At 44.7% G+C, this 15,853-nt stretch overlaps 3 gene segments (V, D, J or C); all 3 read left to right on the top strand.

Moving 5' to 3' along the window:
- Positions 1 to 46: 46 nt before the first annotated feature.
- LOC124400981 lies at positions 47 to 934 on the top strand. The segment is given in 2 exon segments: positions 47 to 278; positions 377 to 934. Coding segments are annotated over 2 exon segments (369 nt in total).
- Positions 935 to 9,996: 9,062 nt separating this feature from the next.
- On the top strand, positions 9,997 to 10,527 carry LOC124400980. The segment is given in 2 exon segments: positions 9,997 to 10,067; positions 10,166 to 10,527. Coding segments are annotated over 2 exon segments (372 nt in total).
- A 3,918-nt stretch (positions 10,528 to 14,445) lies between these two features.
- Positions 14,446 to 15,168, top strand: LOC124400972. The segment is given in 2 exon segments: positions 14,446 to 14,619; positions 14,718 to 15,168. Coding segments are annotated over 2 exon segments (420 nt in total).
- The last annotated feature ends 685 nt before the right edge of the window (positions 15,169 to 15,853 follow it).

Below are 15,853 nucleotides of genomic sequence, written 5' to 3'. Positions count from 1 at the left end.
AGTGTACCACAGTGATACATTCTAATGAAACCATCATACAAAAACCTCCATCACACTGCAGTACACACACACACACACACACACACACACACACACACACACACACACACACACACACACACTTTGCATTAGCAGTCCATGCTTCAGTGCTCTGTGAGTGTTTATAGTCCTGTGACTTGAACACTTCATGACTGAGAGCTGCTGATCAGCAACTTCACCCACAGCAACCATGACTTTGATCAGCATCTTCATCTGCACACTGGCCCTCTGGACTCAAGGTGAGAGTTTAACATCAACTCACAGCCTCACACACTTCATTTCATACTAATTCTACACCACTTTACAGCATACAAACACAATCTATGTTTCTCTACAGGATCCAGAGGTCAGGTGACTGTGACTCAGACTCCTTCAGTGCAAACTGTTGTTCCAGGAAACACAGTCACCATCAACTGTAAAACCAGTAGCAGTGTGTATAGTGGTAATTAGCTTGCCTGGTACCTGCAGAAACCTGGAGAAGCTCCTAAACTCCTGATCTATTACGCTACAAGCTTATACACAGGAACTCCAGCTCGTTTCAAAGGCAGTGGATCGAATACTGACTTCACTCTGACCATCAGTGGAGTCCAGACTGAAGATGCAGGAGATTACTACTGTCAGAGTGAACATAGTGGTCCAGTGATCACACAGTGTTAGAGCATCGTACAAAAACCTCGGTCAGTGAGAGTGTACAGAGAAGCACTGCTGCAGCTGGGAGAGACTGCAGGTGCTGAGGGGGAGGATGTGATACACACAATCACACACACTGTGGATGAGAGAAAACACACTTTATTTTTTCTGCATGTCACAGTGACACTAATGACCACATAATGCAGTCAGATAAAACCATAAAGTACTAATTCTACTGCTGAGACACTGAGAGTCGTCTCTCATTCTCCCTTTGTCTCTGTGTGTTTCTTCAGAAGAGATTGTTATTATCAGCTGCAGGACCAGTGTAGATATTGTCTGAACACACAGGAACCTGGACAAGCTCCTACATTCCTGATCCAGCAAGTATCTCAGGATTAGTTTTGGTTCCCTTTCAGGAACTCGAGCTGCGTCGAAACGCTTTGGGAACGCGCCTGAGTGTTCATGCTCTGAATAACGTTTGTAATCAGTCAAAAATTTGACGCTGGCCGTCACCGATGAGGTGACGTCACGACCAGGAGTATAAAATGCATATGAGAGAAGCCAGCGGCAGCTTCTGTGTTTTCAGAAAGCGCTCTGTGTGTTTGTGTGATTGTTCGTCATATTGTCTGTCAAAAAAAAAAAAAGCGGAGAAATCATGAAAGCAGGCGGAAAAATTAAGCACAGTTTTCGGCCGTGCGTTCCTCCCTGCCCCCGCTATATTACGGGGGGATTCGCACAGCTTGTGTGTTGCTTGCTTGGGTGCGGAGCATGCGAGATCGGTTCTCGAAGAGAGAGCTGAGTGTGTTCACTGTGCTCGCATGTCTTTGCGCTCGCTCGCTCGGCTCTGTTCAATGAAATGGGTGCTCTAACTCCTTCCGGGTCTGGTCCCGCTCTCGCTGAGGCAGAGCGGCGTGCCAGATCCTGGGGTTCGCAGATGGACCTTGCAGAGGGTTTCGTTTTTCCCTATCTCCAGCCTCACCTGCTCTGTCTAGCGCTCGCCGCAGGATTGAAGCACGCCTTTCGCGGATTCTTCCCCTGCCGCAGCGCATGCGGCTCCGCCTTTCTTCCTCCGAGGAGGGGGGGGCAGCGCTGCGATACGGAAGCCGAGGAGCTTACGGAGGTTGTGACGCGTGCCGTTTCCAAGCTCGATATAACTTGGCCGGCTCATGAGCAGGAAGTGCTTTCATCCAGTAAATTAGATGAGCGCTTTCTGACACCTGTGTCACAACCTCCGCGCAGGGGTCTTCCTTTTTTTCCCGATCTACACACCGAGGTGTCTAGGTCGTGGGTTAGACCTTACTCAGCCCGCCCCTTCACCCCCGCTTCTACTGTGTATTCCCACATATTTGGGCGGAGTGAATATGGTTATGAGGCTATGCCTCGGGTTGAAGAGACGCTTGCCACCTATCTTTCTCCCGGAGCCGTCTCTTCCCTTAAGACCCCGACATTGCCTACAAAGCCCCTACGCAGCACTTCTGCGCTCGTAGGTAAAGCCTATGCTTCGGCGGGTCGGGCTGCTTCTTCCCTGCACACCATGGCGGTGTTGCAGGCATATCAGGCTGACCTGCTGCGTGAGTTGGATGTGGGGGTGCCGTGGATGGCCAGTTCGATGAGCTGCACCGTACGGCAGATCTGGCTCTCAGGGCCACTAAGGAGACCGCTAGGGCCATTGGCCGGTCTATGGCTGCCTTGGTGTCTACGGAAAGGCACCTGTGGCTCACACTGTCAGACATGTCTGATAGGGACAGGGCCGTGTTACTGGATGCTCCGCTAACTCCTTCTGGCCTTTTCGGCGATTCCGTACATTCGGTGGTCGAGAGGTTTCAGGAAAATAGGAAACAGGCGGCAGCGTTCCAGCGTTACCTCCCACGCCGCTCGCGAGGGGCTGCTCAGCAGGCTCAGCCCCAGCCGCAGCCCTCCGCCTCCCATCGGGAGGTTCAGAAACGCAGTGTCGCGACTCGCTCTCCCCCTGTGAGGAATCCTGCGCGGCGCTCGGCGTCGAAGCCTCGTGAGGTGACAGATCTGAGGACTGTCATCTCCAACAAAAAGGCTTCGGCAAGAAGATCCTGACACGGAACTTTCTGGGGATCTGGCTGTGGGGGGGCGTGTCACACCGCTTTTTCCGGTGCCCGCCCTGTCCCAGCCCCCTCAGGGACCTGGTCCGTTGACCCTGCCACCCTCGGTGCTTCAGGGCGCGGCCAGCTCCAGCGAGCTCTCTCCTTGGTCTCCACCCGGCATCGCTGTGGTCCAGGAGATCTCACCTCCCCTAGGACCATCTCAGGGCACGGCCCTGGTTCTGGGCGTTCCGGAGGTCAGTCTCGAGAGGCTGATTCCCTTGAGGCGATTTCTGGGAGCTTGGAAAGCTCTCCCAGATGTGTCTCGATGGGTCCTGCGTACTGTAGAGCGGGGTTACTCGATTCAGTTCGGGTCTCCTCCGCCCCGTTTTTATGGGGTTCTTCCCACTCTGGTGGGACGACGGCAGGCTCTGGTCATGGAACAGGAAGTAGTTACTCTCCTCAGGAAGGGGGCCATCGAGGTGGTCCCTCCTTCAGAGCGAGAGTCCGGGTTCTACAGCCGGTACTTCATAGTTCCCAAAAAGGACGGGGGGTTGCGTCCTATTTTAGATCTCGTCAGCTGAACCGCTCTCATGCGACTCAGGTTCAAGATGCTGACCCTCAAGCAGGTCGTGCTTCAAATCAGATCCGAGGACTGGTTTGTCACGGTGGATCTGAGAGACGCGTACTTTCATGTGTCCGTCCTACCATCTCACAGGAGGTTCCTGAGGTTCGCTTTCGGGGCCGAAGCTTACCAGTATCGGGTTCTTCCATTTGGCCTTGCCCTTTCGCCCCGTACCTTCACGAAATGTGTGGATGCGGCTCTGGTTCCCCTGAGGTCTCAGGGCATCCGCATCCTCAACTACATCGATGATTGGTTGATCCTAGCTCAGTCAGAGCAGCTGGCGGTCCGGCATCGAAATGTCGTTCTCGCCCACATGAAGGCTTTGGGGTTTCGGTTGAAATGCTATGTCTCAGGCGTGGCCGAGGCTGCGTCTGTACGCTTTTCCCCCCGTCGCGCTGCTTCCGGGAGTTCTGGAGAGAGTTCGCCGGGATGGAGTCAGGCTCCTCCTGGTAGCTCCGAGGTGGCCGCGCAAACCATGGTTCACGGACTTGGTGGCTCTCCTCGAGCACCCTCCGTGGGAGATTCCTCTGAGGAGGGACCTCCTTTCTCAGCTAGGGGGTGCCATATTTCACCCCCGCCCGGAGCTGTGGAAGCTGTGGCTGTGGCCCCTGAGGGGGCATGGCTCCGAGGTTCTGGTCTCTCCACCGAGGTGGTAGAGACCATTCTCCACTCCAGAGCTCCCTCCACTAGGAGGTTGTATGCCGGCAGGTGGCGTCTGTTCTGCTCGTGGTGTGAGCACCACCGGCTGGATCCAGTCCACTGCCCAGTTGGTTCAGTGCTGGATTTTCACCAGGGACAGTTCGCCAAGGGGTTGGCTCCTTCCACCCTAAAGGTCTACGCGTCTGCCATTTCGGCCAATCATGCCCCTGTGGCTGGGCAATCTCTGGGCAGAGACCCCTTTGTGACGCATTTCCTTCGCGGCACCCGGAGGCTGAGGCCCCCGGTATGGCCTAGAGTGCCTGGGTGGGACCTGGCCGTTGTCTTGGGGGCCCTTTCTGAGCCCCCCTTCGAGCCTCTAGCCGAGGCATCTTGGAGGCACCTGTCTATCAAAACCGCATTCTTGTTGGCCATCTGCTCTATAAAAAGGGTGGGGGACCTGCAGGCCCTCTCCATGGCCCCCTCCTTCCTGGAGTTTACCCGGTATGGCTGGTGCCCTCCTTTACCCCGTGCAGGTTCGTCCCAAGGTGCCTCGGTGGTCCCACGACCCGTTAGGCTACAGGCATTCTATCCTCCTCCATTCCAGGCCCCAGACCAGGAAAAGCTTAACCGGCTCTGCCCGGTGCGTGCTCTGGACACTTACGTCCGCAGGACGGGTCCTTGGAGAAGGTCCCGTCAGCTGTTTGTCTGCTACGGCCCTCACAAGAGAGGCTTGCCTGCTAATAAGCAGACTCTGAGCAGGTGGATTGTTGATGCTATCACGTCGTCTTATGAGTCATCTGGTCTCCCCGCTCCCTTCGGGGTCAGAGCTCACTCCACCCGGAGTGTGGCTGCCTCTAAGTCTTGGTCCTCTGGAGTTCCCCTCCAGGACATATGTGACGCTGCGGGTTGGTCCGCCCCACTGACCTTTGTGCGGTTCTATAACCTGGACCGCAGTGCCACTCCTGGCCCCTCAGTCCTCCTCTAGCTGTGGTCACATACACACTGGGCAGGGACTGGTCAGTCTGGCGTGATTGGACACTCGTTCCCTGAGGGAACGAGACGCTGCGTCTCTGTGCCACACCTCCAGCGTCCCTGCGGCGCTTTCTGCTCCCTTTCAGAAGCTGCCGCTGGCTTCTCTCATATGCGTTTTATACTTCTGGTCGTGACGTCACCTCATCGGTGACGGCCAGCGTCCAATTTTTGACTGATTACACACGTTATTCAGAGCATGAACACTCAGGCGCGTTCCCAAAGCGTTTTGACGCAGCGTCTCGTTCCCTCAGGGAACTAGGGTTACATACGTAACCTAGAGACGATTTCATCTAGTTTTAAACATGCAAACAGTTCATTTAATCCAACTGTTCATCATCTTTGCAACAAAACACAGGGTTGATCAGTTACCCAGAATTCTCTCAGCTGATTAACCATGAAGTTCATGAAGGATATTTCAATATCATATGCAAAAAAATATGGATGCAACACAAAAACCAGAAACAGTTGAAATATAGATAAAATAACAGGAACATGAAAACATTAATAAAAGCTTAACAAAGACACACAAAAACGTAGACTTATAGTTTGGGTTGATATTTTGGGATGTGAATGAACAGTGACATGAGGCTGTCATGTGATATGTGCAGGGGCTGATATCTAATGCAGTCTAGTGCTGATTTTAACATTTTTACAATCCTCCTCCCATTAGTGTTTAGGTCTTGATTCGCAAATGTCCAGTCTTTAATTCAATTCATGTTTATTTCTATTGCGCTTTTAAAAATGGACATTGTCTCTAAGCAGCTTTACACAGATAATGTGGTAAGAAAAAATGAATACGTTTGTTATTTATGAGTGTAAGTTTGTCTCTAATGAGCGAGATGGTGCGACTGTGGCAAGGAAAATCTCCCTGAGATGGCATAAGGAAGAAACCTTTAGAGAAACCATACTCAAGAGGGAACCCATCTTCATCTTGGGGGGTCCTGGGTGGCTACAGAAGATTTCCTCTGTTTCCTGTGTGGGGAACAAAGTTTAAGGCAGCAAAGGAATGCTCTCAGCCAAGCAGACAGCAACATGCATGCCAAGGCCAGGATCTGACTGGTGCACACTGCATTGCAGAGAGACAAGGTGTCGTGCACAACAAGGGAGAGCCACGTCCTCAGCTGGACAGTGAGGCATAGCAACATCCTGAGTTAGACATGGAATAAGAACAACATCCTCACCTGGCTGAGAGACAAGGTAATGTCCTCAACCATGATTTCAAGTCGAAGCCACACCATTTTGCCACTTCTGGGCCCTTAAACAAGACCCTTATCTCCGTATCTGCTCAGGGTTATGAATGTGATAATTCTAAGTCGCTCGGGATAAAGGCATCTGCCAAATGCTATAAATGTAAATGTAAATGTAGGCAAGGTGATGTTCTCAGAGGTCATGGAGCTACTAAAACAACATCCTCCACAGGACAGAGAGGCACAGCAGCATTGAAGGAATATGCCAAAACAACCAAAACTAAGAAAACAAAAAAACATGATTAGTACACAAAGACCAGAAAACAAAAAGTTAAATACAGAAAAAAATACATGAACATAAAAACATCAACAAAAACTTAACACACACACAGAAACTCAAATGTAAATTAACGAGTTAATTGAGGGGCACCAAGGAAAAGGTGTCTGTGATTAGAGACGTGGCTATCATGTGACGTGTGCAGGGGCTGATGGGTAATTGGTACAGGTAGTCTAATGGGTAGTCTAGTGCTGATTTTTACATAATTCAATTCATTTTTATTTGTAGAGCACTTTTAACAATAGAAATTGTTTTAAAGCAGTTTTAGAGGGATAAGGAGTTAACAAATATATAAAAGAATGTATAAATATATATGTATTCAATTATTTTTACATACTTTAACCAAATCTGCATTTTTTTCAGGGTTTGCTCATGTTCCTGTCTTTTATATGAGTTTTTTACATTGTGAATGAAGAGTCAAAGGGCATTTCCTCTACCTGTGGCTGATTTGCTCCTGTCTCTTAAAGAAGCTCACGCTTTACAGATCTTTATAACAGTTATTGTGCTCATGTCTGAGTTTTTTAGGAGCCAAATTTCCCCCAAAGTGTCTACTCATGCAAATTCTTTAATCGTGTTCCAAAACACAACCAGATCATAAAACGATGGGAAACTGAAATGATTCTGCTCAACTGAGTGATTTGTTCAACTTTGCGTTGACTTCACATTAGCAAGGGCTTTCGTTTTGTAATGAAAAAAAAAGTAATACGCCTGAACAGTCCGAGACCAATCCGTCCAATACTGTCCAATCACTATACGAGACACATGAATCATATAAATGGTTCGTGAATCATTTTTAAATAACACATCATTCATCTGTACCTGTCACAGGAAAGTCTAATCAAAAAGAAATGTAGAGTAATAAAATAATAAAGAAGAAGAGCAAAGTATTTGGATACGCATCACATCATGGTGTATTTTACTCAAACACAGTGTTTTACAGAAACGACAACAATTCTAGTTACAGGTGTTAATATTTTACACTGTAACTAGTAGATTTCATTCTTGTCTTTCAAATAAATCATTCTGCATTTTACTCCTGATGTATTTGTGAGTGTATTCTCTTCTGTAGAACAGGAGTTTTCGCTCATAAGAGCTGTTTTGTGTTATTTTTTATTTTGTGTACTTTTTATATTCTCAGTGTGTACAGTTTGTTCTGGGCTGTAAATCATCATCAGACATACTTTTTAATTGCTCTCTAAATAAAGGTCTTCAAGGAATGTCAAATTTGTAAAATTTTTGAATCAGGACCACAGTGTCAACCATGTAAATTCCACATTATGAAGTCTAAATAGTTTTATGGACCTTAAATGAATTACAAAGTTTGTAGAGGGGAAGGCAATTCTCTGTTGATACACTAGAGGGCAAAAAAGAGCATCAAGCTCGGAGTCATAAACACCACCACACTGAAACAGAACAATAAAAATCCTCAGAATGTGACCCTGGAAACTAAAAATAATAATTAATACAAATGACTGACTGGAAATTTTTTGGAAGCTACATATGTTATGTTGGTGTAAAAACTAAAAATTTGTTTTTTTCGTGCATTGATTATTATAAATAACTGTGACACTGCCTCCTCTGACATTTAGACGGGGCTGGTGTATATAATTATACCCAGGAGGAATAGTGGCATTTAATAATTGATTTTCTTACTGTTTTTGTTAAACACAGTACATTAAACTCTGAGATTTACTAATGAGAGATCTAATATTTAACAGCTTTCTCTATAGATCAGAAGTGCTGACTGTGAACTCCATCTGCTGATTTTATTTTTCAGGTTCACCCTTATGTTTTTTTACATAAAATACCATTTGTTATCATCATGCTCTTTAACCTTCCGGTTGTTTTTGAGTCTTTAAAGTATTCATTTACTTGTAAGTGGCCTACATTTAAATTCTTATTTTGCAGAGAATCAAAAGTGGTAACAGAGGTGTAATTAATATTTACATGAACGTGACTGTGAATAGTTTTATTTCTCCCAGAATAGAACAGAAACTTCACCAGATGTTCAACTTCCTTCAGTCAAACTCACTGAAGCACAACACACACACTGAATCTGCAGCTAATCCCACTCTCTCATTACACTGATCATCACTATTAACTCCAATAAAAGAAACACACAACGTCCAAAACTCAGCTTTATTTTAGCAAAAACTACAGGAAGAGCAACAGGACAGTGAACAGAGTAAAGACAGAAATGCAGCGTTGTGTAGAATTGAAACTCTATTGTAGATGGATCAGAAGCAGCTCTATGTTAAACTCTAGCTTGGATCCACTCGCCTTAACACTGACTCTTTCTGAACGTGACTGGATGATCCACGTTGTTATGGGAGACCTTACAGATAAACTCCTCCCCCTTTTCCCAGAGGTCTTTGCTGAGGGTCAGGGTGCTGCTAAGGCTGTAATGGCCGTTCTTCTCTTCTTCTGCGCTGTTCAGAACGCCGGTCTTCACCACTGAGCCATCCACTGTCCAGCTCACTAGCGCCCCCTGTGGAGAGTAGCCAGACAGCAGGCAGAGCAGCGAGGATGATCCCTCAGACAGCTGCAGAGGGGACGGAGGGAGCAGAGACACGGACGGCTTCACCACGAGACCCGCTGGAGAGGAGAAACACAAACACTTTCAGAAAGGTTTTATACGTTTAGACAGTGAGAAAAGCTCTTAGAGGGGAATTAAGTTTTAACCGCACACCAGAATCCATTTCCTTTCTGATTTCATGTTTCATTCACTTCTATTCAGGAACTGCATCTAAAACTGGGTTCCAACACTGAAACTCTCACTGAGTGAATTCTGTAAACGCTCTGAACTCCAATAGAGACAAAACTGGAAACTCTGCAGCAGCACAAATGTGTTCCAGCAGTAGGAGAACATTTCCTAATTCCTCTTTACATCATGGAGCCACTAGAACTTTGTTCAGCTTTATTCTGGTGTCGAATCTCAATAATGTCTTTGTGTTCAAATAAAATAATAATGAAATTAATGATGTGCAAGAAATCGAACAAAAATCTCATTACTGCATAGTTCATATATAATGTATCATTTATAGACCTGACAGCAGCTGAATGTTCATACACATTTATTATGGATCCTTTATGATACTGTTATAAATTACTCATCAATCCTTCATGTGATGTCAATTTCAACTCTCATCATTTTAATCTACAGTTTATCTGAAGTTTATTCATTAAAGTAACTTATAAAGAGCATCGACTTTTACTTACTTTTCACCATGAGTTTGGAGCCTCCACCAAAAGTCCTCCACAGTGATACATTCTAATGAAACCGTCGTACAAAAACCTCCATCACACTGCAGTACACACACACACACACACACACACACACACACACACACACACACACACACACACACTTTGCATTAGCAGTCCATGCTTCAGTGCTCTGTGAGTGTTTATAGTCCTGTGACTTGAACACTTCATGACTGAGAGCTGCTGATCAGCAACTTCACCCACAGCAACCATGACTTTGATCAGCGTCTTCATCTGCACACTGGCCCTCTGGACTCAAGGTGAGAGTTTAACATCAACTCACAGCCTCACACACTTCATTTCATACTAATTCTACACCACTTTACAGCATACAAACACAATCTATGTTTCTCTACAGCATCCAGAGGTCAGGTGACTGTGACTCAGACTCCTTCAGTGCAAACTGTTGTTCCAGGAAACACAGTCACCATCAACTGTAAAACCAGTAGCAGAGTACATGATGGTGATCGTATTGCCTGGTACCTGCAGAAACCTGGAGAAGCTCCTAAACTCCTGATATACTTGGTTACAAGATTACAGTCTGGAACTCCAGCTCGTTTCAGTGGCAGTGGATCGAATACTGACTTCACTCTGACCATCAGTGGAGTCCAGACTGAAGATGCAGGAGATTACTACTGTCAGAGTTTACATAAGATTAACTGGGTGATCACACCGTGTTAGAGCATCGTACAAAAACCTCGGTCAGTGAGAGTGTACAGAGAAGCAGCTGGGAGAGACTGCAGGTGCTGAGGGGGAGGATGTGATACACACAATCACACACACTGTGGATGAGAGAAAACACACTTTATTTTTTCTGCATGTCACAGTGACACTAATGACCACATAATGCAGTCAGATAAAACCATAAAGTACTAATTCTACTGCTTAGACACTGAGAGTCATCTCTCATTCTCCCTTCGTCTCTGTGTGTTTCTTCAGAAGAGATTGTTATTATCAGCTGCAGGACCAGTGTAGATATTGTCTGAACCACAGGAACCTGGACAAGATCTAAATTCCTGATCCAGCAAGTATCTCAGGATTTATTTTGGATTTCATCTAGCTTTAAACATACAAACAGATGTTCTTCACAAGCACAAGATCATTTAATGCCACTGTTCATCATGTTTGCAACAAAACACACAGTTGATCAGTTACCCAGAATTCTCTCAGCTGATTAACCATGAAGTACATGAAGGATATTTCAATATAATGTGCAGAAAAATGCACATAATTTACTACGTACAAGCCAGAAGAACTAAAAAAGTAAGAAACAAAGATCATGAAAATGGATGTAACACAAAGACCAGAAACAGTTGAAATACAGATAAAAATCAGATGACCATGAAATCATTAATAAAAGCTTAACAAAGACACACAAAAACATAAACTTTAATAGTTTGGTTTGATATTTTGGGATGTGAGTGAACAGTGACATGAGGCTGTCATGTGATATGTGCAGGGGCTGATATCTAATGCAGTCTAGTGCTGATTTTAACATCTTTACAATCCTCCTCCCTTTAGTGTTTAAGTCTTGACTCGTAAATGTCCAATCTTCAATTCAATTCATGTTTATTTGTATTGTGCTTTTAAAAATGGACATTGTCTCAAAGCAGCTTTACACAGATAATGTGGTAAGATAAAATGAATATGTTTGTTTTTTATAAGTGTAAGTTTGTCTCTAATGAGCGAGTCGGTGCCGACTATGCCAAGGAATATCACCCTGAGATGGCATAAGAAAGAAACCTTAAGAGAAACCAAACTCAAGAGGGAACCTCAAGAGGGTCCTGGTTGGCTACAGAAGATTTCCTCTGTTTCCTGTGTGGGGAACAAAGTTTCAGGCAGCACAGGAATGCTCTCAGCCAAACAGACAGCAACATGCATGCCAAGGCCAGGATCTGACTGGTGCAAACTGCGTTGCAGAGAGGCAAGGTGTCGTGCACAACAAGGGAGAGCCACGTCCTCAGCTGGACAGTGAGGCATGGCAACATCCTGAGTTAGACATGGTATAAGAACAATATCCTCACCTGGCTGAGAGACAAGGTAATGTCCTCAACAGGTCAAAGAGCAGGAGCTTGTAGCTTAGTGGTTAAGACATATTACTTTGTTTCTGAAGGTCATGATTTCAAGTCATATGAGATACTGCAAGTCATCCGATCTTGCAATCCCACCACCTGTCCTCTGGATCCAATCCCTTCAACTACGCTCCAGACCATCACGCAAGATCTCCTGCCCTTCATCTCCACAATCATCAACGGGTCATTAACATCTGGCTATGTACCAACTACCTTCAAGCAAGCAAGGGTCATTCCTATCTTGAAGAAACCTGCTCTGGATCCATCAAACATCAACAACTACAGACCAGTATCACTCCACTCCTTTCTTTGTAAATCTCTGGAACGCCTTTAAATGTTTTTAACTAACTGTCTGTCTATCTCTCACAGAACAACCTCCACGATCCGAACCAGTCTGGTTTCAAAGCGGCACATTCCACAGAGACGGCCCTATTGGCTGTTTCTGAGAAACTACATGCTGCTCGGTCAGCCAAGCTTTCATCTGTACTTATCTTTCTGGACCTTTCAGCAGCATTTGACACAGTCAACCACAAGACACATTGTCAACCCTGAAGAGCCTTGGTATCTGCGGAACAGCATGGGAATGGTTTGCTTCCTACCTGGAAGGTCGCTCATACCAGGTAACATGGAGGGGATCCACATCTGCCCCATGCAGACTCACCACTGTTGTCCCACAAGGCTCTGTACTTGGTTCCTCTATACCCACTCCATTGGTGAAGTCATATCCTCACATGGGTTTTCTTATAACTGCTATGCAGATGACACTCAACTCATCTTTTCTTTCCCTCCATCAGATACCACAGCTTCTGCTCGGATCTCAGCATGCTTGTCAGACATATCTTTATGGATGAGTGCTCACCAACTTAAACTCAACCCCAGCCAAACAGAACTGCTGGTCACCCCAGGTGATTCATCCCCAGGTCAAGATCTCCAAATAACACTTCATGACTCTCTGCTCTCCCCTTCAGCCTCTGCTCGTAACCTTGGGGTAACTATGGACAATGAACTGTCTTTTTTCCCACATGTCGCTAATGTTGCTTGTTCTTGTCGATTTCTTCTCTATAACATCCAAAGGATTCGACCATTTCTGTCCATACAGGCTGCCCTGGTGCTTGTTCAGTCTCTTTTCATTTCAAGACTTGACTACTGATACTCTCTGCTGGCAGGTCTCCCCCTGAACACTATTCGTCCACTGCAAATGATCCAAAATGCAGCTGCACGACTTGTGTTCAATCAGCCCAAGTTTTCCCACTCCACCCCACCGCTGCACTCCCATAACTGGCTTCCAGTAGCTGCACGTATCAGATTCAAAACACTGATGCTTGCCTACAAGGCCAAAAATGGACCAGCACCATCTTACCTCAGTGACTTTATCACATCGCGCACTGCACCACGCTGTCTGAGATCCTCCAGCACTGCTCGACTGGTACCACCTTCTCTCAGAATGAGAGGTAAGTACAATTCAAGGCTTTTCTCTGTTCTGGCACCGATGTGGTGAAATGAACTTCCCCTAGATGTCCGTACAGCAGAGTCCCAGATTATAGACTGAAGACCTACCTCTTCCTGAAATACCTAAATTAGCACTTTCCAAGTTTGTAGAGTTCGAGTTATATTTATATTGAGTTTGTAATCTTGCGTACCAGTGTAGATTTATTCATTACTAGAGATTTAAAGCACGTTTGTACGTCGCTCTGGATAAGGGCGTCTGCTAAATGTCGCAAATGTAAATGTAAATGTAAATGTAAGTCATAGCCACACCATTTTGCCACTTCTGGGCCCCTGAGCAAGGCCCTTATCCCTGTATCTGCTCAGGGTTATGAATGTGATAATTGTAAGTCGCTCGGGATGAAGGCATCTGCCAAATGCTATAAATCTAAATGTAAATGTAGGCAAGGTGATGTTCTCAGAGGTCATGGAGCTACCACAACAACATCCTCCACAGGACAGAGAGGCACAGCAGCATTGAAGGATGATACCAAAACAACCAAAACTAAGAAAACAAAAAACATGATTGTTACACAAGGACCAGAAAACAAAAAGTTAAATACAGAAAAAAATACATGAACATAAAAACATCAACAAAAACTTACACACACAGAAACTCAAATGTAAATAAACAAGTTAATTAGGGGGCAACAAGGAAAATGTGTCTGTGATTAGGGACGTGGCTATCATGTGATGTGTGCAGAGGCTGATGGGTAATTGGTACAGGTAGTCTAATGGGTAGTCTAGTGCTGATTTTTACATAATTCAATTCATTATTATTTGAGCACTGTAAACAATGGAAATTGCTCAAAGCAGCTTGAGAGGCATAAGGAGTTAATAAAGATGTATAAAAGAATGTATACATTTATATATATTTAATTATTTTTACATCTTTAACCAAATCTGCATTTGTATTTGGTTTACATCAGTGTTTGCTCATGTTACTGTCTTTTATATGAGTTTTTTACGTTGTGAATGAAGAGTCAAAGGGCATTTCCTCTACCTGTGGCTGATTTCATTCTAATGAAACCGTCGTACAAAAACCTCCATCACACTGCAGTACACACACACACACACACACACACACACACACACACACTTTGCATTAGCAGTCCATGCTTCAGTGCTCTGTGAGTGTTTATAGTCCTGTGACTTGAACACTTCATGACTGAGAGCTGCTGCTCAGCAACTTCACCCACAGCAACCATGACTTTGATCAGCGTCTTCATCTGCACACTGGCCCTCTGGACTCAAGGTGAGAGTTTAACATCAACTCACAGCCTCACACACTTCATTTCATACTAATTCTACACCACTTTACAGCATACAAACACAATCTATGTTTCTCTACAGGATCCAGAGGTCAGGTGACTGTGACTCAGACTCCTTCAGTGCAAACTGTTGTTCCAGGAAACACAGTCACCATCAACTGTAAAACCAGTAGCAGTGTGTATGGTGGTGATCGTCTCGCCTGGTACCTGCAGAAACCTGGAGAAGCTCCTAAACTTCTGATCTACTACGCTACAAGCTTACAGTCAGGAATTCCAGCTCGTTTTAGAGGCAGTGGATCGAATACTGACTTCACTCTGACCATCAGTGGAGTCCAGACTGAAGATGCAGGAGATTACTACTGTCAGAGTGTTCATGAGATCAGTAGTAACTATGTGTTCACACAGTGTTAGAGCATCGTACAAAAACCTCGGTCAGTGAGAGTGTACAGAGAAGCACTGCTGCAGCTGGGAGAGACTGCAGGTGCTGAGGGGGAGGATGTGATACACACAATCACACACACTGTGGATGAGAGAAAACACAACACACTAACACACTACTACACACATCTGTAACACATCTGTAACAGGAGTCCACCTTTCACATCTGTAGATTTACAAACATTTCCTGATCTTTCTGATTTACTGCACAATAATTATCTTCATCCCATTTTACAGACTTATGGAAATATTTATTATATTTATATTTTGCTGTAAATATAATTTACTCAACATTTCTTTATGATTATTAAACATTATTATACAGTTAATATTTTATTATAAAAACATTAATATTCATTAAATAGACACATTATAGAGCTGAGACTGATATTTAACTGAACATGTCTTTATTTATTAACAAACCATTAGATCATCATTCATTCAGTTTCATTCTCACATCAGTATAAAACACAGAATTAATAAAAGTGTGAAAATACATTTCTAAATTACTTTGAAAAAGAAAAATTTACAGTTTTTAAAAGGTGTAAAATCTAAGAATAATCACTTACTTTAATAAATACATAAATTGAATTTTATTACATTTAGTTCAAAGTAAAGTGCAGATTTGGTAAAAGTAATAAAAATGAATAAATATGTCATACTGTATGTCACTCCTATGAAAGGGACGTCACAGACAGGAAACATTTACATCAGAAGGATGAACTCAGTAACTCAGAATGGGAAGTAGGAGCTCAATGGGTAAAACTCAGGATTACTGAT

The sequence above is a fragment of the Silurus meridionalis genome, chromosome 18 (genome assembly GCF_014805685.1).
Source record: "Silurus meridionalis isolate SWU-2019-XX chromosome 18, ASM1480568v1, whole genome shotgun sequence".
NCBI lineage: Eukaryota > Metazoa > Chordata > Actinopteri > Siluriformes > Siluridae > Silurus > Silurus meridionalis.
This window is presented reverse-complemented; position numbering and strand designations above follow the sequence as displayed.